The sequence below is a fragment of the Andrographis paniculata genome, unplaced genomic scaffold, assembly GCF_009805555.1.
Source record: "Andrographis paniculata isolate CXL003 unplaced genomic scaffold, ASM980555v1 Contig82END, whole genome shotgun sequence".
Taxonomy (NCBI): domain Eukaryota; kingdom Viridiplantae; phylum Streptophyta; class Magnoliopsida; order Lamiales; family Acanthaceae; genus Andrographis; species Andrographis paniculata.
This window is the reverse complement of record NW_026137620.1, coordinates 1,184,059-1,206,179: the sequence shown is the minus strand read 5'-3', so window position 1 is coordinate 1,206,179 and position 22,121 is coordinate 1,184,059. Positions and strand designations below refer to the sequence as shown.

The following is a 22,121-nucleotide window of genomic DNA, read 5'->3' as shown; positions in this document are numbered from 1 at the left end:
ACAGCACAGTATCATCATTCATCATCATCTCAATACTATAAAACAAAACTTGATATCTACGTGGACGATACCGACTCGAGGTTCAGTGCGGTTCAGGCAAAATTTTAATATTATTATATTCGAAAGAGTAATAAATGGTTTGCTTTGTTGGGTTGGGGGGGTGGGTTGGGGTGGGGGTTACGTGTCAACTGCTGGTACTCCTCGGTTGCTGGCGTGGCACGCAATCAATGTAGCCAAGTAATAATGTGGGGTCCTCTTCGTAATTTTGAACGGCTGTAGGCGCTGCCAGCGATTGATAAAAGTCGGATTATTCGTGTTCGTTTCCGGAGCTTGTTATTATCATTATTTTTTTTTCATTTTTTTTTTCTGTTCTTCCGTTTCGCTCTCGAGAACTTTTACGGAAAACTGATTGCGGAAAATCGGCGAGGAGTTAGTTCGGTGTTCTTCGATCTCTGCAGATTTGGTTCGCAGTGGTTTTCGCGTTGTGGAGATTGTAGATATGGAGAATATGGATTGAATCTGAAACCCTACCCGATAAAAAATCACGAAAAATGGGGGAGGTAAAAGGAAACCTCGAGTGGTGTTGAAAGGGGGATGAGAAGTTGAGTTTCGAGGAAAGCTGCTTTGTATCGGAACTGGATCGAATTGTAGGAGATATTCCGACGAAACTCCATTTTTGCAGATTCTGTAAGTCGAGCACAGCTTTTTTACTTTATTATTATATTATGTGGAGTATATTTTTTTATGATTAATGCATTCCGCCACTGTGATTGTTTTGTTCTTCGTGATTTTTTTTTTTTTGTTTTTTGTAGATTTACTTAATGTATTTGAGATTTAAGAATAGGAGAGCGAGCGCTTCTATGGCGGAAAACATCTAAAAAGTTGTGCTGTTTCATCTTTTGCCTTTTTGTGGAGTCATATAATCGCATTGAAGATTGTTGTTGATGAATTAGGGCTCGTAGCTCCATATGGCATTATTTAGTCGGCGGCGGGTATAGATATGGCAGTGTAAGGCGGTTGGTTATTGTCAATATCTGTATTCATCATTATATGCTAAAAATTATATAGAATAGTTTGTATAGATCCTTAAGGAATTGCTTGGGGCTGTTTGTGATAGAAACTCTATTATTTCTTTCGTATAATAAAATTATAAAATGATACTCTTCTCTCTCTAGTTTATCTCACTCATATAATAAAATTATAAAATGATACTCTTCTCTCTCTAGTTTATCTCACTCATATATGATATATGCCACTGTTTGTGTGTTGGTTTGACTGGAGGAATAAATAAATGGCTGATACTTTATTTCTTGAATAAGACATGGCCCCACTTGAATTCCTTCAGCTATATCATGTTTCATATTTGTCTTGTAATTTGGTTAGGGGTGATTACATGATTCAAGTTGCAAGTGTTTCAATTTTAGGTTCATCTGAGAAGTGTGGGACAGGCAATTAATTTTATATGAACTAGTTGATAATGGTAGAATGATTCTTCTTTTTCTTTCCTGTTTTCGCATAATCGACCTTGTTTGGTTTTGTTTTAGAAGCATATATAAGTTGGTAGTAGTATACCACTATACCGTGCCGCCATATTTCCGGTTTGATGGAGTCCTTTAAGGTGATTGAAATCAAGAGAATTGCAGCTTATGAGCTTAGTGGGTACTGTTTAAAAATGTATTTTGCATTCACGGCCATGCATATGAGAGTTACCGCTCCATCTCGGGCTTGAGTGTTCCGATGATTTAAGATTGAACCTTCATTGTATGTGGCTGCTAAACTATTTATACACTAGAAACTCATGAATCATAGGATCCATTATGTGTGTCAATATCTAAGGTTGTCGATAGTGTAGCATGATATTTGGATTTGATCGAGTACCAAGGAGACGTGATAAGTATTGGCCGAAAATACCATATGTGAAATTAGATAAGTTATGGTTTTTGATGATGACTATTTATAGAATTCTCCACTTTCAATATTTGATAATAAACAATTCCAAGACACCATAGTAGCTCACTTAATATTTTTTTGGTCCTTTAAAGGGGAATGATTATTTTAACCTTACTTCTTCAATCATGCTTAAAATACCTCCGATACTTTTTGACTATGGGATTATGATATGAACTGTTGTCGTCTCCTTATTTTGACAAGTGTCGGAAAAAATTAGAATATATGGCACTGTCGGAGGCAAGTGGATGAACTGCAAGTGGGGCTTAAAAAGGGTTAAAAAAGCAGTCAATCTAAATCAAAGTTTATATAGACAGCAATATATAGCAGAATGTTACTTTACGTTTAGTTTCTAAATCATGGTAATATTACTAGGATTCTAAGTACTTTAATAGGAATTTTGTTCTTTCCAACTCGGTGTTCTCTTTCGAATATGGGAGTTCATACTCTTAGGCTGTATTTCGTTTGAAGGATATGATTATAATATATAACATTATTTTATTAGAGTATATAATCATGTGATTTATCAATATCATGTTTACTTTATTTAATTAAGTATATGATAATTATAATTTTTAGTACAAATATTATTTAGATAAATTAATAGCACCCATCTAAACAGGATTAATTATTCTTAATTAGTGTATTATTATATCGGGTTTTAATCAATCCCGAATTATAAAATATTAAATAAGTAATTAGGTTGAATAAAATAATTTTATTCATCACAATCACTCATCCTTAAAATAGGAAATTAATCATCACATACAGAGACATGGGTTTTGTTGTGTAGTTAGATGATCTCATCTCTTGAATAATATACAAGTGTTGGGTTATATATATAGTATTAAGACTATGGTATAACGTCTTTCTAGTCACACATTTCCTTTTTCATATTTATTTATAGATATATTAAGTAGAACCTTCTTAGGCCTTCTCCCACGTGTAGTGGATCCCAAAAATGGGGAGGCTCCAACCCACCCCAACAGTTATAGAGTAACATTGTACTTCTATTCCAATTTTGGAGTGGAGTTTTTGTGTAATTTTATATTTTTGTAGAGTATTGTGTAATTTTATATTTTTAGAAGATGATATATAATTTTATATTTTTAAAAAGTGATGCAATTTTACTTTTTAAAAAAATAATGTATAATTTTATTTTTTAAAAGTGATATATAATTTTTATTTTTTTAAAAGTGATATATACTTTTACTTTTTACTTTTTGAAAAGCCATATATAATTTTACTTTTTTAAAAATAATGTGTAATTTTATTTTTTTTAAAATATAAAATATATATGTATGGATTATAATGTAAAAATAAATTAAAATTGGGGTGTAATTTATAAATATAAAAAATTACAAAGTAATATAAAAGAATATATAGAAAATATACTTTTTATAATAAAAATTGAAGTTTACGGTTAGAATAAAATTATTGGAGATCAACTGCATTACTTTAGTTACTTAAAAAATAAAGTGGAGGGTTGAATTGAAAAATGAACTGAAGGGTTGGAGATGACCTTAAACAAAAGTAAATAATCTTTACACTTGTCATAAGATGTCTTTATAAACTACCAACAACTCATTGTGTTTGAATGCTTTCAAATTCCACATAATCCACCTAAAACATTTACAAAAATAACATCTTACTATTATTATTATTATTATTATTATTATTATTATTAATTTAATTACTATTGATCAGCATTCTATTAGAATTGTCGAGATAAGTTGATTTGGTGGATTTTGGCGGGTTGATTTACAAAATTGACAGGTTAAAAATTGTTTAGTTCAACCTTGTTTTAAGAAGGGGTGGGGTGGGCCAATCCAAAGGCTCAATTTATTTTGACAACTTTTCATACTTTTGAAATAGTTGTTTTACTTTTAAGAAATTTTACATACTTTACCGAGTTTTAAATCATATTCAAAGCCTAAGCACAAAATTTCGAACTATACTTGACAATAACTATCAAGAGAGATAACCGGGATGAGTCAGCCCACATTGTACAATTTAACAAATCTTGACACGGCGAGCCTCGGTGGGGCCAGGTTAAATTATTTTTTTCAATCCTTATTTACGGTAGAATGTAGCTTGCTCAATCCGACAAGCACAACCATTTTGATTCCTCTATATTTTATATTTCATATTTATACTTAAAAAACTCTATTGCCTACTCCTTAAATACTTATATCTATTAATTTTATTATTATTATTATTTTTTTTTATTGTTTAAATTATGTACACAATGTTATAAGTTGGGGTTGGTACTATACTTACATTTTTAATTTTATTATTTTCCCAAATTTTTAAAGGTGAAACCCACTTGTAATATTTTATTTATGTTTTTCTTTTTCTTCTAAATAAACAAATATATTTATATATATTTAATTTTTTAAAAACTAATTTATATGTTAATTATGTATAAATGTAGTTACTATTTATTTATTTATTTGTATTATATAAAATTTTATTTTTTACATTCACATTGAATATACTTTATTGAAGTACATATTTTAAAATATTCAAAAAATATTTGAAATTTATTTTAATTAAATATATACTACATCATAACTCAACTTTCAACTACATAACATTTCATTACTTGACAAAAAAACCAAACTTCTAACTACACCTCCTCACTTGCAAGCAAATTTAGTAATACCTTAAATACACATAATTGTATGGTCACAAAGCATTTCTTTATTATTCTTATTCTTATTCTACTAACATGTTATCTCTTGAATTGTTCTAATTTAAGTGTTCTATTTTACAAGCAAGATCAACAAGAGAAGAGTGAATAGACAATTGAATTTCGTATATGTAAACAACAATAAAGTCATTACAACCAATCGTTGTGACCTTTACCTTTTGTGGAGGGATGATCTTTAATCATGACAACTTGCAAGGTACTCTAAAGATAAAATACAAAATGGTTCTAGACTACTCAAAATTGTTATGCTCATTTCATTATAATCCACAATTTTCAATATTACTGGAACGTCTTTTGTAGCCGCAACCTTCTCAGCCATAGCCATGGTGAGCAAGACCTGAAAAGTAAATTAGCTTGTGAATATTGGTAAATTCGAAAAAGGTGAGAACAATAATCAAAATTCGAAAATAATTGCCCTATGAGATACTACGGTGAGTCCAATAGTGGAGGCAAAAAAGTTTTATGTTTTTTGGGAAACAATGTCACATACTCGTGTGGAGAGACGTGTGAGTTTCACTTGTGCAATTGTAGATGACGGGATTCTAGTAGATTGTTAGCCTCCAAACATCTAAACGAGAAAATTATAATACCAATGATGTTAGTCCTAACAAAATCCTAGGAATTATGCACCAACACCATGTAGAGGTAGAGCTTCCTAAATATATCTATCCAATCGGTCCTTTATGTTATATTTCAAAATGGTGATAGCTAATTGTTCTAGTGAAAGAAGTACGCATTTTGCCGAATTAATAATGCACTGATGTATGGAATTTAATGGATGTAACTAGACAAAAGATCATGTACATCTTAGAATTGTTGTTCTTGTATATATTCTATATCTTTGTATATTAGGCTCAACTTAGCTCAAGCTCAAGCTAAATGGCTTTTTAAGATATAAGCTCAAGTTCTTCTTGAAATAATATTTGGTTAGATCTTTCTTTTGAAGATAATTTAATATTATTTTTAAATAATTACTACTTTTAGTAATAATTATTTTTAACATGAGTTGCTAGGTGGTGTGTTTTTTTTTTTTTAAGTAAATATTTTAAAGAATTTAGGTTTATTTGTGATCTACTTACGATTGAAACTTGTAAAGTAACATTGCAATATTTTTGGTTTTAATATTGATCATCTTTTTTAATTGCTATACATAAAAACTTGAGTTGACTTATGAAAGCTAAATATTTTTTTTGTTGTAGTTCAAAATTAGTTGCGAGTAGCTGAAATTGTCTATAGTTTTAGGAATACACTATAGTGTAGGAATTAGGAAAATTGCATTTTCTTGTTATGTTATTTTGTAATGTTGTATTTTTTGTTTTGTAAGTTGAAATAGTTTTCTTTTTGGTCCTATCATTCAAATATCATCATATGAGGCTCATGGAGTTTACATGACTAAAATTGCAATTATAGCAGCTTAGAAGACCAAATTATGACAACTAAAATTGAAGAATAGCAACTTTTGAAATAAAATTGATAATTAGGCACACATATGGGACAAAAAGTGTAATTTTCCGCAATATAGTCCATGCTTTTACCATGATACTTAGCTTTGCTCAAAAACTCTTATCGTGTGCTTAATGATTGTTATGGGCCTTTTTTCTTTATATATTTTTATTGACTATATGAAGTTTATTTATATTTTATTCTTAAAAATTCTATTGTTTGTTGCGTATGGTGTTTGACATATTAAGAGTACATATTTGTAAAATTAGATAATATGATATTATGCCTTATATTTAAGTTGCTTACAATTTAGCCGTTTTCTTTTCTTTTCTTTCTTTTTTTTTTAATTAAATGTATGGTAAAAGAATTTGTTATATTTGATGGGAACGTGCGCAAGTCACTTAGATTAAATTTATCATGCACTAGGAGTTGCGTTACCTAAATATTAGGCATAGTTTTTGCAAATGTTACAACTATTTTACTTGTAATTTTTATTTTTATATTTTTAACACTATGCACCTCTACTTTTCCTTCTAAAAATATACCTATTTCCTCTTATTAACATCATCTCCAACTATTTAAGCAAAAATACATATATAAAACATAAAGATATAGTAAATAAAACCCTTTGATTTCACGAAAGTATTTGTTATGTTTTTTGATAGTGAAATGACAATGGTTGACAACTTCGATTTTATATACATCTAATAACAATCCATAATACTGACTCTTATGCAACTAATATAACATTTTACTAAGCTATCTACTTTTTTATTATACCATATAGTTGTAACCTATAGCAAGTCATAGATGATGGCCAAACCCTACAACATAAAAGCATACAGTAGAATACCATGGGATGATCATAAACTTTTTTTTTTTTTAGTTTTAGGATGAGTTTAAAATAAGAGCTTCAATAAGGGATATGTATACATGGGTGTATGAGAATGTTTATTGCTAGGAGTTTCCATTACTTAAATAGTAAAACTGTTTCCATTACCAAAAGTCATATGAATAGTATCATGATAATGAAACTTTGAACTAATAATGAAATGATTCTCTTTGTAAAAATAGTATATTTATATTTGTTGGGTTAGGTTTTAGTGTTTTGGATAATAATTATTATTATTTTAGTTGAAATAGTTGTTGAATATACCTTTTTTAATTACAAATATATTTTGTATGATATATTAATAAAAAAATAGGTGTAATTTTTGTTTAGGCCAGGGAGGGGGAGAAGGTATTGTACATGTATAGTGTTAATTATGAAATAATTTAAATTAAAACACACACAATCTCTAACTAGTATTTTTGATCAAAATATTGTGTAAATAATGAATAAAATTGAAGGATAAAAAATAAGCTCTAAAAATGACAAAGGTTCTTTAGTTGATGTTTGTTGGATTCTTCGTCACAAAGAGAACCAAGAGGAGGAAAAAAAAAAAATTGTAAGATACCTCACTCAAAAATGATATAGCTAAATAAACTTTTGATACATGACAGATAACGAAAGCAATGCCAGTTTGTGCCTCTCCCAGAATGTTCTTTGCACCTATAAAATTTGAAATCCATCAATCATTTACTTGGTACAATTTTTTTATTTTTATTTTTTATTTTCTAAATTTTAAATATTGTTGTTTCTAAGGAGGTTTGTTTGGGCAAAGGTTTGTGATTGAGCATGAGATCTATAAATAAAAAAATTGAATTAAAATAATATTTTGATGTGATAATTTTTATATATAAATTGCGTTTTTGATCTATTATTTTAAATAAAAAATATTTGATTTGATTGATTTTAGGAGAAAAAAATATTTTAATGAATATTGTGGGATTGGAAGTTTATAAAAACCTACTTTTTGGATGCTTTTACTTTACAGGGCATGGGCAAGGGTGGCAATCGTTTGTACATGTAACAATCTTTTACACATCTATGGTATATACACTAAACATGTTTTTTCACAAAATTAATTAATAAAAGCTAAAATTATAATTGGAGATTAAATGTCATATAAGGCCATTGTTTGACAATAATGTAAATAAATCATAACTTCTTTTGTCTGTTTAAATTTGTAAACTAAATTTGTTTCTTTATTTATTTTTGGGATGAAACTACATCGGTTTATTTTTATTTTTAAATCACATCAATTATAATTTTGTTTGAAGTAGAAACATAGGTAACCCTATCTTTCGAAGTTGAAGTTAAAAAATTCCAAATTATTGTAGGCTTGTAGAAACACTATAGGTATGGCTAGGTAGAGTAAGGAATATAGACATGGATAAAAGCAATCATTTTTTTATAACATATCACTGATAACGTTCATTTTTCTTTTTTTTTTTTTCAATTAAAAAAGTTTAGTAACAAAAACATTCCTTCTTAATTATATAGAAAAAACATTGTATTTTATATTGTTGTTCAGAAAAGTGCTTTACACGAGTAAAGACATCGGATTCCATCATTATGTTCTTAGCAAACGGTTGGTGTGCCATATTCTTTTAGCTTACTCTAGAGTCTTTGTAGGTGAAATGTGTAACTAGTTGTTAGTGTGGACTCCTACTTTGGACAAGATGTATACCGAACTTGGTGGAAGGGTTAAGTGCTTTCTTAAAATGTGTCTCTTGCCTAGTTTGTGCTGTCAAATCTTTGTCTAGCCTTGTCAATTTTTGAGATTCCTGGCCTTATTCTTAAACACTTTGAGACGGACTAAGAGGTTTTATTTGAAGTGATTTAGATACGGGTTGGAAAACATTCAAAGTGGTAAATATGGTTATTGATCTTGGGGTTATATGTCTTTCGCTCAAGGTTGCTTGGTTGTCGATGTTGCCCTTTTTGCCATCTTAGAAAAAATCTCATTTTTTTCTTCATTGCTTTTTAGTATCTCGTATAAGTGTACTTCTTGAATCGATGAGTTTATTTCCAATGGAAGTTCTTGGGAGGCAACGATACGAATTGAGAGATCTGGGACACTTAATACGGTGATACTTTTGCCTTTTGGTAACCGTCAAATTTTGCATTGGGATCATCTTCAACAAGACAGGAATTCTTAGAAAAATAGGCAACTTCCGTTTTTAATGGAATGGAATATAGGAAAGTTACCACTCATAGATGCTCCATTCACCTTTCTAGTTAATAACCAACAAGAAATTCTAATCACTTCTCTATCTGTGAAGTTGGAATGCAACACTATGATTGACTCCAGATTAAGGGTGGTGGAAGATAAATATGGGGGGTTCAACATTCGGTAAGCCTATGCAAGTCGGCATTAGTGCGGTAATGAGTGGTTACAATGGGCATGTTGATTATCTATTGAATAGGTAATTAGTTATTTCTTAAGATCGTTGTCAAGTGCAACTCCATATAAAGATTAGAATCCACATGATGACTTGTTATGACAATTTTCACAATGTTGTAATTGACCCAATGGTTGTAGTTACCTAAGAAACAGCCCACAATAGTTGAGAGGAAACTTAAAACTCCACTGACGTTGATGTTACATAGTAGCAAACATGGACAAGAACAAAAAAGCCATAATTAACAAATATTTTAATCAAGCCTTACGAGCTACCAAAGGCATCTCATGTAAGGTGACCAATTCAATAAAAGAAGTAAAATGCATAATCTTATCCAAGGAAAAGTCTAAATTTATAGCTAACATATGGCTTGTTCACAATTATGGCTAGTAAAACAAGTGTCTCTCTTATTATAACATTTTTTAATACATATAATATGTCAAAGAATGTCCATATGTGTGAGTCGTGTGTATATATCAACGGTGCACCATGGGGCCATTTGCTAGGAAATGGCATTTTCCCATATGCTCTTATGTGCCATTTTTCCCATATGGTATGGCGCGAACCACATGCACCATGCTAAAGACATTGTACCTGACACCCTAAACATGTTTCTTTCACTAGCAAGGGGCACATGCCTTCTAGCACACCACTATGCCTTCATGTGCAATTTGCCCAAATGGTATCGCACGAGTCACATGCGCCATATGAAGGACATTATTCTCACTTTCTAGACATTCTTATTTCTCCTTTTATTTTTTAAGAGAACAATTGAGCCTTTACAAGAGAAAATAATTGAGCCTTTTCTTGCAAAGAAAAAGCCACAATTTAAGCATTAGCTATAGCGAGAGAGAGAAATCTTCACAACACCAATCACCTTGTTTTGTGAAAGTCTACTAATTGTAGTGTTCATAGGAACATGTTGAACAATGACGTGGGAGCCTCTAGAGATGGAGTGACATGATTTGTGATTCCATAATCATAAATAAATTCTATCGAGGCGATGCACCATAGATTTGATCGAGGTCATTTTCAAAATTGCAACCACAATCCTAGGTACAAGCTGAATTTTCAATATTCAATCGGAAACTTGGTTCATGGCCAAAATTTCTGTATCATTTGACATGGCAACACCAATAGATTTAGATAGGATTAAGAGAACATGCCCATGATGATCCCTAATAACAGCGTCAATACTAGTTCGGTTGGGATTCCCAAAGTTCAATCTGTCCATACTTATTTTCCACCAATCTGGCTTCGGAGCCATATGCAAAACTGTATGCCTTGCTGAAGGCAAAGGTGGATGCATGATATATCTTGAAAGTCAATCACCAAAATGGCGAGAATATCCATGAGTGTGAACCTTTATCTATACTAATTCCAAAACATAGCTGCTAGCAAATTATTCCTAGTTAAGCCATAATATTCCTTATTGTTGAAGAACACTTATCACTCTGTAATTCCCAAAAACCCGCCTTGCATAGTCTTCTCCAAATTTCACAGTTCATCTGGAGGTATACAAGGAACTTCCATCACTTTTAAAACATGTATGTATATTGTCAATTGAGGAAATGTAGAACACCTACTACTCCCCACTCCCCTACTGCTATGTTATCTTAAACCTTAGGATACCTAAACATGCTATATTCATAAGTGATTGATGTTTCTAACTAGTTTAATTAACGTCATGAAATAGCGTGTACAAAGAAACCATAGATAATAAAGGAAGAAAATGACAGAATAGTATAAGAAAAGTCATGCCCCATAACATAGAAGCAAACTATTTTCCAATTGATTTTTACATTTTACAATAAAAGAACATCTCAATGTTTCTTTGGCTGTATTTTTCATTAGCATACCAAATTTCATATTAGCTCAATAGCTTTGGAGAATAGACTTTTTATTGAGCGGACGTGCCTTCACGTTGGAGATTTCTAGCATGTTTCTAAATTTTTTGAAGAAATGCATTGAATAGGTGCAGTTATCTCAAATATTAGAGATCTAAATGCAGATTTAAAAAGTCGAATCATGACGATTTTGGAGATGTCTCCTGAATGGAAGTGATTTTGATTTCCAATTTTCACGCTGTGATATAGGATCTCTTTAAATATAGCACTGCATTAACCTCTAGAGTTCTGCATGTTTTAATTCTTATTTGTCACAGAATTTACTACTAAAATTGGCTATCTTGAGAAACTGCAAAATTTTTGGAGACAGGCATCTGCTTTAGAATTTTTATGTATTTCTTCAAAAATATAAAAATAAAAAATAAAAATGAAAATAGTGTATAGATGTGTGTTCTTTGATATGTGTAACACGAAATTCTAGTGCTGCTGTCGTAACAAACAGGATCAGAATAGGTTTATTGTATAACTGCATATATTGAAAGCTCTGTTGTTGTTTTTTTTTTTTTTAATGTTCAAATGAAATGACTACCCCATACAATGTGAAAACTACATTAACTTAAAGGAATTCAATAAGCCAAAGTATAGTTTTAGAGCACATAATATAAGCAATGACTCACTAGTGAAATTGATGGTTATGTACTTTGCGTGATGGCTTGGGTAAATGCAACTAGGCTGATTATGCTTAAGTGGTAGATATTTGTATGTATACATATATTGTTGAACTGTATATGTGCGTTGTGTGCATGCATGGTTCTTGTAATTCAGGTGAGCAAGTGGTTTGCAATACCTGACTGAATTTTGATATGATTTCCTGCCAGAAACTTGAGCTTGGGTAGCCAAGGCATACACAGAACCCGAGTTTCTCTCCTTCAGCCCATTTCAAAGAGCTTGTTGTTGAGAACCCAGTAATGCAGGTATAAGATATGCAACTAACATACCAAATTTAATAGATAAAGAATCCAGTAAAAAAATATCATACTTCCTTACTCGTATCCATAGGAAGGACATAACTTCGTTGCAATTTTGTGGTTCACCTAGTTGAGTCTTGGGTCATGGAGAATCTGATAAAGATTATATCATTAGATTTAGGTTGAATATTATTAAAGAAAAGGATATAATCAAATTCTGATGCTGGATTCAGAAAACAGCCTTCTTTGTTGTGATGCATAAAGTCTCTTACCTTCTTTTTTTTTTTTTTTGGGTCACCATCATTTCCTTCTGCACTGATAGTTTTTTCCTATTGTTATTTGATGGAGAGCACTAGAAAGGTGAGAATATTTGGCAGTACTCTTATCCAACTTAAGTGGTGGGCATCATCTTAACTAATGTCCATACCATGTCTTCTCGATCTCATAATCTACCACTTTCGATTTTTTTTTTCTTTTTTTTTTTTACCAGAAAACCATTTGCTTTCTTCTGGTTTTTCAGTTAAGATTAACCCTTTAAGTCTTCCTCACTTTCTAATCAAAAGCTGGATTATGGAAACTTAACAGAACTAGAGCAAACCATAACTCATAGCATTGCTCTCTTGGTCGAGAGAATTCACAAATGAAGCACATTGGGGATCCAGGTGCAATGCATTTGTTCCTTGGAAGCCTAGTCACATTGCTGTGGACTGGAGTTTCTTTACTAATGAAATGCGCTGATGATGGGATGGATATGTAGAACCAGAATGTACTACTAATTAAGCATTTACAGGTTCTGCTAAGTATAGAATTTGTATTTCATCGTTGAGGTAAATGTTATATCTATCTGAAACCATTCTTTATGGAAGTAAAGATGATCAATTTGGTCCTGTAAGGGATGGTCTGGTGGTGTAGGGGCTGGATTTGTGACCGTGAAGTCATGAGTTCAAACCCCGACACCTCAGGTCACCTGCCACACATGGTTTGCCTTGTGTGACTTTCCCGTCGGGCCTGGTTTGCAGGATATTAGGTTCGGCCGGGGGTTTACCCAGTGCGCACTTTCGGGTAGCGGCTGCGGGTTCCCACGTCGTCCAAAAAAAAAAAAAAAAGATGAATCTGAGGTAATGTATAGTGTCTAAAAGTAATTATAGAAAGCAATTATTTTGCACTTACAATTTTGCATAAGCAAAATTTTGTACTGCAGACACTTTGTTTGATTTTCATTTTTGAATGGTAGTGGTAATTTCTTTGACCCTGTCCTATGGAATGATAGTGTGTCCTTTTTATCTTTTAAATTTAAAACTCAGTAATGAAACCTTCTTTCTAAAATGCTTGGATATTGATGCATACATGATTAAAGTTATATTAGGCCTATGCAATTTTATCTGGACTTATCTTTTTTGAGAATACAAAACAGGATAGAATTAAATAGACAGTAGGACTTGTAAAAAGAACTTTTTATGTTAAGAGTTTAGCGAAAATGATGAAAAAAGAATCTTTTGTATCAAAAGACAGCTTGTTTATGTTCGGTTTCAACTTCTTATGTGTCAAAGAACCATGATCCTTTTCTACAGTTAAATCATTTCAATTTTCAATTAAAGTTGTTGAATATTATTTGCAATACCATAGTTGTATCTTTTGTATCAACTCTTTAGGATTGTTCGTTACAAATTAGATTATAAGCTTAAGAGTATGCTTCCAAGGCATATTTATAGTTTATATCATTTGATAGAGTTATGAAGGGTGTTTAGACATCTTCTTAAAATATTTTGATATTTTGGAAAAAATAAAAATTGAAAACAAAATATTTTTGCAAAGTAATATAAATAAGCGTTGGATGTGATATTTTGTTGTATAGTGAAAATGAAGTTTATTAGTTAATAATGTAAATAAACAACAGGGAATAGTAATTATGCATTTGAGCTTTTTAAGGTTTGAGCCAATCTGCATTGTTTACACACTGAACCCTTTTTTTAGTCGATGAGTATTGATTATTAGGGATACTGGAAACTTTGTAATAAGTAAGAATCCCGAGGGAGGGAAAAACCCACAAATGGAAAGAAGATAAAAGGAGGTCTACAATGGCTAGCTCAAAAAAAATAAAAAAGATCATGTTGAAATTGAGAACTTGGTGAAAAAAGGACTATAAAATCAACACAATAATTTCTTTCATTTTCTTCTTGAGAAAAATCGTTTACACCTTAACAAAATTCTGTTTGTTTTCTTTTGCATAGAATGGGACAAATAGCAAAATATCTTATTGTGGTTTGCGAAAATTGCTTAAAAGACACTTTGGTCCTAAAATTTCGTTTTACCTACTTGTGGTTTGAAAAAATTATTGCATCAATTAGTAAGTAACGAAAATTATGAGGCACATGCTTAAACTGCAATTGATATTACAAACTCATATATAACAGAGTATGAAGTTAAAAAAAAAAATACCATGTTTAAATTGCAGTTTAAGCGCATTATATATGATTTTGTAATATCAATTGCAGTTTAAGTGCATTATATATGATTTTGTAATATCAATTGCAGTTTAAGTGCATTATATATGATTTTGTAATACCAATTGCAGTTTAAGCGCGTGCCTCATAATCTGCGTTAATTACTAACAAAAAGTATTTTTTGCAACATTTCTCAAACCACAAGTGGGTAAAACAGAATTGTAGGACCGTAGGATTTTCTCAGCATTTTTCGCAAACCACAAGGGTATTTTTTTTGCTATTTTGCCCTTAGAATCTTGATCCACTCATTTGCACTATGATTGATAATTATTTAGAGCTTGTTTGGTTGGGTGGATTTGAATTGAATGGTGAGTTATAAATGAATGAATTTTAATTACCTCGAATTTAAAATATTTAATAGATTAAAATCTATTATTTGGTTGTAGGAAGTACTTGAAGATGACATATTATTAGAGTATTTGAAATATTATAGGGGATAAATTTGGAAAGCAATCTTATATTTTAGGGTGTTGTCAAACGAAACTAATGAATTTGATGAAGTCATTTAAAATGTCTTAAACCCAAATCCTTCAAACCAAATGGGACTTCAGTGAATCTTAGAGATGATATAGTGCTAGCCATGGTTGTCCGGCGCCCTTTTGCGGCGCGGCACTAGGGGACCGCTATACCGCCATGGCGACAAAATGGCGAACGCAGCGTACTATGTATAAAATTAAATAGATATATATAATTATAAATATCATAAATCCGTAAAAATAATACATTATTAACTTCCTATTAATCTTCAAAGCTTCATATGCCTTAAATCATAAAGAGAAATATAATACCATAAAAAATGTAATTTCAATTATCAAACAAAACAAAATACTATCCATAAATCTCTAAACCACCAATTTTATCATCTCAAATTTCAACAATCAAAGAGCTCAAGTCCACCACAACCACTAGGAATATCTTCCAAATCATCATCATCAATGTCATCATCTAACGATACATCTTCATCGTCTAATTCTTGCTCCATCAATGCCGAAGTTGACGCTTTCTTAGGACGTCTAGAGTATAATTGTATTGATGAACCTGATGTATCTCCGATATTTCCCTTTCTAGGAATATTGCGGCATTCAAGATTGGCCGATGCACCCATAGCTTCATCAACATAAGTCCATGTAAGATCCTCTTCGGAAAGAACTACATTATTGGTGTCGAGAACCCACTCGTTAGCCCATTCAAATTTCTCCAATACCAAAGGATTGAAGTTTTTTCCTTCCTCGCGTCTCTTTTGAAATCTATTCGCAATTTTTCGATAATATTGAACGAAATCTAAATCGTTCAATCTTTTATGTTTCAATCTACTTCGTTTTTTGTGTGAATCTAAAAAAAATAAATTATAATATATTAGTATATGACTACGATAGCAATAATGCCTAATATATTATTTATATAAGTAATTAAATACTTACAAATTCAAATGAGCTCCAATTGCGTTCATACCCGGAGGACAAACAACAAAGACTAATTATATGGAAAACAAGTGATTGAAGCTCGAAATGAAGGCCTCTCTAAAAGCATTCCACCAATCAACTAAAATTGTAAAACATTAAAAAAAAATATATTTAGTTCGAACTTTAAAGAAAAATAAAAAATAAATAAATAAAATAGAAATTATAAATATTAAGCACTTGCGAGGACTTTTTGTCTTTTGTTGCTTAATAGCCAATTGTTTTCCAAAGCTTCCGCGCATATTATCATAATCATCGACTTGATCACAAATCTTTGTTTGCAATTCATTATCAGTGACCATTTTTTTAAGAACATCATTAAACATAGCTCGTGCCTTATGAGGATATGGATTATCACTCACCTTGAGATCAAAGTACTTGGAAGGATTAAGAAACAATGCAGCTCCATACAACTCGACTTCCATTTGATCATCTCACTGACAATCAATAATATGCATAACTTCTTTCAACAAATTTGGCTTTTTCTCAAAATCCTTTTTTATTTTCCTTTTAGCTTCATTTATCGCTACTGCAAGCTCCAGCATCGCTGACTTCTCATCCCCGTCAACGATCCTCAAAACAATTAGAAGTGAATGCGATGCTTTTATACAATATTCTACATGAGTCCAAAAAGGAGAAGACAATACCGTATTTGCTACTAGTCTCCTTGCATTTATATTAGCCAATTTCGATGCAGTCCAATCCTCGCTAAAAAATAAGCTCCTCAAAGCATCTCTATGCTTATATAAGCTTTGCAAAGTAAAAAATGAAGTAGCAAACCGGATAGGCCCAGGTCTCACAAGATCACAGCCGTCCGTCTTCTCCCGCATCGCATTAAGGAGCCTTACGTGCTTATAGATATAGCTAGTAACTCTTCTTGCATTGTCAATCTTTTCCCGGAAAACAAACAATTTCCTGATATCTTCCAACATAAGATCAAGACAATGAGCTGCACAAGGAGTTCAATATAAAGTGGGTATACGCTGCTCCAACATTTTACCTACTGCCTTGAAATTAGCACCATTGTCCGTTACTGCCTGAACCACATATTCTTTTCCAATTTCTTCAATTTTTGCCTGAAGTAAATACGCCAATAGTGATGCAACTTGAGCTTGACTTGATGCATCAATCGACTACAAAAAAAAATGTACCTTCTGGGCTATTGACGAGGAAATTAATCAAATGCCGCCTTCTTTTATCCATCCACCCGTCAACCATAAATGAACATCCGTATCGCTTCTAAGCAATTACATGTTTTTTTTAATGTTTGCGTCTTTTTTACCGTCTTCTCCAAAAGAGGAACTCGTAATTCATGATAACTTGGATCTTTTACACCCAGTCCCATCTGCCCCGCTGACTCAATCATTATCTCAAAACTTCGAGACTTTGCCACATTGAATGGTATGCCATTTTCGTAAAAAAAAAATTGGCAATATGTCCATGAAATCTTTTGATCTCCTCCTTGCTCCTTGTACACGCTTCCAATGTTCTTTGACTTCCACTACTCGTTTTGCTATGTCTTTCCTCAATGACTTCCTCCGGAGTTTTTCTAAACATTGAGACAACCAACTTTCTTTCTTTTCCACCTTATGACGGCATCAATGGAAAATTTAGAACAAATTGCAAACGAAGCCTCCTGCTCAAAGTACCCGAGCTAGGATAAAAAACTGAGCTGTACGATACCCCTTGCCTTGCTCCTTGAACATTCACATCAACATCGTTGTCGTCATCTAATTCAACACGACTACGACTGGGCTGCTTTCCTACTGTCTTTTTCTTTAGGAACTCCCACATCTCATACCGGATTTTATCGGTAGTTTTTGAACACTTCTCTATATCTCCAGAATTTTCAAGCAAGTGTTGTTTCAATCGTTTTATTCCCGATTGTACTTGTTTATGTCAAAGAGAACATTCTATCAAATCTATATTTACCAAGTCCGGCCAAAAAGCATATTTCCAACCCGGATCATTTGACTTGGCTTTTCTTTTGGGATCTTTGGATGGATCTGTTTCACTTTCGGCCATAGCAAATTTAATCCTATAAATATTTAAATATCAATATGTCAAAATAATACAAAATAAATAAAAAATTTGTTTTATAAAATGAAAAAATATAGAAAATATGTTGCAAAATAAAAATAAAGCATATGAAGCAACTTCAATCAATTCTGTGCGTGAAAGATCAATTCCACTAAGAAATCAAAATTAAGATTCCACTCACCCAAATATCGAAGATGAGGAATAGCGGACTGGAGCGGCTTCGGCAACTGGAGCGGCGTCGGTGGTCTGGAGCGGCTTTGGCGGACTGGAGTGGAGGGAAAGATTCGCAGAAAAGAATTTCGGCGCAACAAAACAGAAAAGATTTGAGAAGGACTTTATATTCAGGCCGGTTTAGGTAGGTTTAAGGGTAAAATCGGGTTAGGGCTTGATTTCAGGTTTAAGGCTACACACCGCAACGTCGCCGCAGCGTCGCCATACCGCCTTATGTCATAAGACGGGGGCGGTGATGCCTGGCGCTCCCCAATGAGCGCCAGAACGCCGTGGCGACGCCGTGACAATCATGGTGCTAGCTTATTAATATAACAAACTACAAAAGGGAAAGGGTGTGGAGCTAGTGTGGAAAGGGTGTTGAGCCGGTGCCTAATTGATCTTGTGAAAGGATGTCTAGAATATGAACAATAGTGAAGTTTTTTGCTTCAATTGTCGTTAAACTTATGGCACTCATACATCAAATTTTTATTTTAAAAACCAAAATGTCACAAGTAAAGAGGCATGATTTACGTGGTTGAAGATAAATTGCTACATCCATGGACATAATATGAAGAAGTTCCATTAATCAAATGAAGTTTTCAAATAGAATGTGTGACCAAATAGATTCCCAAACGGCCAAACAACTGGACCAACTAACAATCCAATTGTATCCAACAGGTGATATTGATTCAAATTAATCACCAACTCAATACTTACAAGTTAATTGAGAAGACAACAAGAACAAATAAATCTGACAACAACCACATAAACTTGCAACAACAAGCAATAGGTAGTGCCCCCCAAAGTTTCTTTGCATATTAGACAAATCAACAATTGGGGGCACAACTATAAAGGAATCTGACAGACACCAAACACATTCTGATTCAACAACAATAAGCCAAATTTGGATAACAAGAAGTTGTAGTCGAAATTCTCTTGCATGGATAGCAACAAATGACGGAAGGTAGTATCCATCTCTCTACATCCTTGCGGGTCTACGTATTCCGAAGAATGATAGATGAGTCTATGCCCTAACCGGTCTTTAATGATCCCATACCAATTAGCCTTATTTTTCCATAAGCCATGCCATCTGTATTTATTTCAATCAACGTAACTTCAAAGGCATCTAAGCTTATATAGATTTTACAAATGTCTTATGTCATGGCATTTGGGTAATTTCTTGAAGTTTTTTAACAAGAAAGGCTAGGGGAATGTAAGGGGAAATTGGGCCCTATACCAATTGCTAAAGGCAAAGATGGAGCAAAACATACCCCATCCATTAGGAATTCTTCACCATTCATTTAAGTCCACCCTGCCTATATGCTTTGTCACATTGAAAAATATGTGCCAAAGTGGTCTCTAATTATAAATATGATACCAAGTAGCTTGGGGTTTTCACAAGCCGTGTCATCTGTATTGATTTTTCACTAGCCCAACTCTAGAGTCATACAAGCTAATGGACATTTCATAAATGTCCTATGTCATGGCATGAGGGCAATTTGTTGAAATTTTTTCACAAGAATGGACAGGAGAATGTAAGGGGGACTTGCACCCTATACGAATTGCCAACGGAAAGGTGGGACCAAAGTTAACCCCCATTCACTAAGAATTCCTCACCATTATAAACCAAGTGTTGTAGACTTTCCATAGTCCTTAAAGAACAACAATGTATGGTTTGTTCTATATTTTTGCGATCCATGTGGGGATTGGTGAGGGATTTCCATTGTATGATGAGATAAACACCAAAAAAGGCCAAACCTAGGAAATGACCAACCTATTATATAGATCACCCGAATCCCTTGTAGGAACAAATTCAGCACTAACTTGCAATGCAATTGTCTACTTCTTTCACATGAAGATTCCTGCACAAGTCTCTAAATGTCCGTTTTTTCCCATTCTTTCGAGCAAACAAGATTTATAGATTAATAACCATGGGTTGTCCTAAAATATGAAGCAACTACCATTCCCGATCTAACAATCAAACTTATTTTCTTGTAATTCTAATTTTTTGTATTATTCTTAGATAAATGCAATATTATATTATCCTATTGATGGCTCCATTTACACAACACTCATAAGTTTTGACGTTATTAATCAACAATTTTTTGAGAAAACATGCCTCAAATATCTATCCTTTCGCAGAGAACATCGCATCAAATATTATCTTTTTACTATTCCCAAATTTTTATTTTTCAAAACTTCAAAAATCTGTCTAAAGATGTTTGTTTTAATTATTGCGCACTTTTTATATGGAATAATTACATAGGTTTTGTCCATTTTGCCAGTTTTTAAATTTTTATTTGAAATACTTTATACATTAGTAAAAATCGTAATATAGAAGGATAAAAGAGCACAATTACATCCAAATAATAAAAAATTGCAATAAGGTAGTAGAATTCTTGTTTAGTTTGAGTGACTTGATGTAGCACAAAGACTTATATAGTTATTTTAGGTTGTTGGGGGAGAAATAAAACGCTTTATTTATATAAAAATAAGGAGGAATACATAGGCAGAGAACGCCAGTCTTAATATTCAAAACACAATATTGAAAACACATCCCAAAGACCATTTTAAATGATAGATTGATATCATACCAAATTGCTTAAATGTACCCAGTATAAAATTGATTGTGATTTAACAAAAACTATGCTATATATGTCATTCAATTGTGTGCTTATTTGACCGGACACAAATTTTAAGAAAAATAGATAAAAATAGAAATTTTTACTTTTTAGGGTAAAAAAAGAAGTAGAAAAAATAGTAATTTTTTTACTAAAAAATAAAATAAAAATAAATTTAGATAACACAATCAAAAAAGAAAAGTGAATATAAATTTGAATGATAGAGGAAGTATTAATTATAAATATGTAAAGGTGAAGTAAAGAAAAAGTTATATGTTAAAAATAAAATGTTGCAAACAAGCTACTTCGTGTGTGTGTGTAAATAATGTAATTATTTTTTATGTTGTATGCATAGAAGTTAAGAACTAGAAGTAGCAAACATGCTGAAATTATTATTCTGTAGTTTTCAGAGAAGCGCAATATATTCTACTTTAGAGCAGAGGAAAAAAATATTTGATTACTTATAATAACCTCAAATGTACTACTTAAGAGTAAAAACTTCTTGGAAGAATCTAAAGGGAGCCAATACACATCCATAACCCCATCTTCTCTATGCTTCTAGTTTTCTTCACCGTATATCTCTGTAAACTTTCTATGCTCTTTTTTCATTAAGATAACTGGAGATTTCTTATTAGCATTTTAGTCATCTTTTTATTACTACAACCGAGGAAAATGGTGTAGGCTGTGTAGACACATAAGATACTCAGATTAACTAATATTGTTCATACTTTTTACATATAGGTAGAAGACACCAGGGGCATGCATTCGTTAAAGATGCTACAGTAGTCAGAACTAAAGAGATGGGGTGAGGAGCTTACACCAGGCAGTCAAGTCCACAATGTCTTCTTACAAACGACGATATTGTGCGAGAGAGCTGTGTGTCTCATCCATCCGAGTTGTTATTACAACATGCCAAAAGTCCAGGAAAGCCTAGCAGTTTATTTTACTTTTCGAGCACTTCACTACTGGCACGGACATTGAGATCCATTATCAGCATATTTTTCTTCCTGCCGGTATTGCTTCCAGCAATCTATAAGTTCAATGAACAGTGATATGTATAAAAGGATAGACTTTATTCTA

General features: G+C 32.2%; 1 protein-coding gene and 2 long non-coding RNA genes across 7 annotated transcripts in view; 1 reads left to right on the top strand and 2 right to left on the bottom strand.

Annotated features, from left to right (window-relative positions):
- Positions 1-331: 331 nt before the first annotated feature.
- LOC127241380 (uncharacterized) lies at positions 332-22,019 on the top strand. 3 transcript variants are annotated; one of them, XR_007836509.1, is made up of 5 exons: positions 332-687; positions 12,117-12,212; positions 12,792-13,033; positions 13,226-13,324; positions 21,783-22,019. It is a non-coding gene; the product is annotated as an uncharacterized LOC127241380 (long non-coding RNA). The 3 variants fall into 3 exon arrangements; XR_007836507.1 differs by having other exon boundaries at positions 12,792-13,324; XR_007836508.1 differs by lacking the exons at positions 12,792-13,033; positions 13,226-13,324 and having other exon boundaries at positions 340-687.
- Positions 4,687-12,354, bottom strand: LOC127241381 (uncharacterized). 2 transcript variants are annotated; one of them, XR_007836511.1, is made up of 3 exons: positions 12,286-12,354; positions 12,086-12,185; positions 4,687-4,997 (listed from the first exon to the last, which is right to left on the bottom strand). It is a non-coding gene; the product is annotated as an uncharacterized LOC127241381 (long non-coding RNA). The 2 variants fall into 2 exon arrangements; XR_007836510.1 differs by having other exon boundaries at positions 12,278-12,348.
- Positions 21,722-22,121, bottom strand: part of LOC127241379 (MADS-box protein EJ2-like) — a 31,159-nt gene continuing 30,759 nt past the window's right edge. For both annotated transcript variants that reach the window (XM_051260401.1, XM_051260400.1), the window contains exon 7: positions 21,722-22,071. In XM_051260401.1, the coding sequence (XP_051116358.1) occupies positions 21,985-22,071 (87 nt within the window). In that variant the 3' untranslated portion in view covers positions 21,722-21,984. The remainder of the gene's footprint in view (positions 22,072-22,121) is intronic.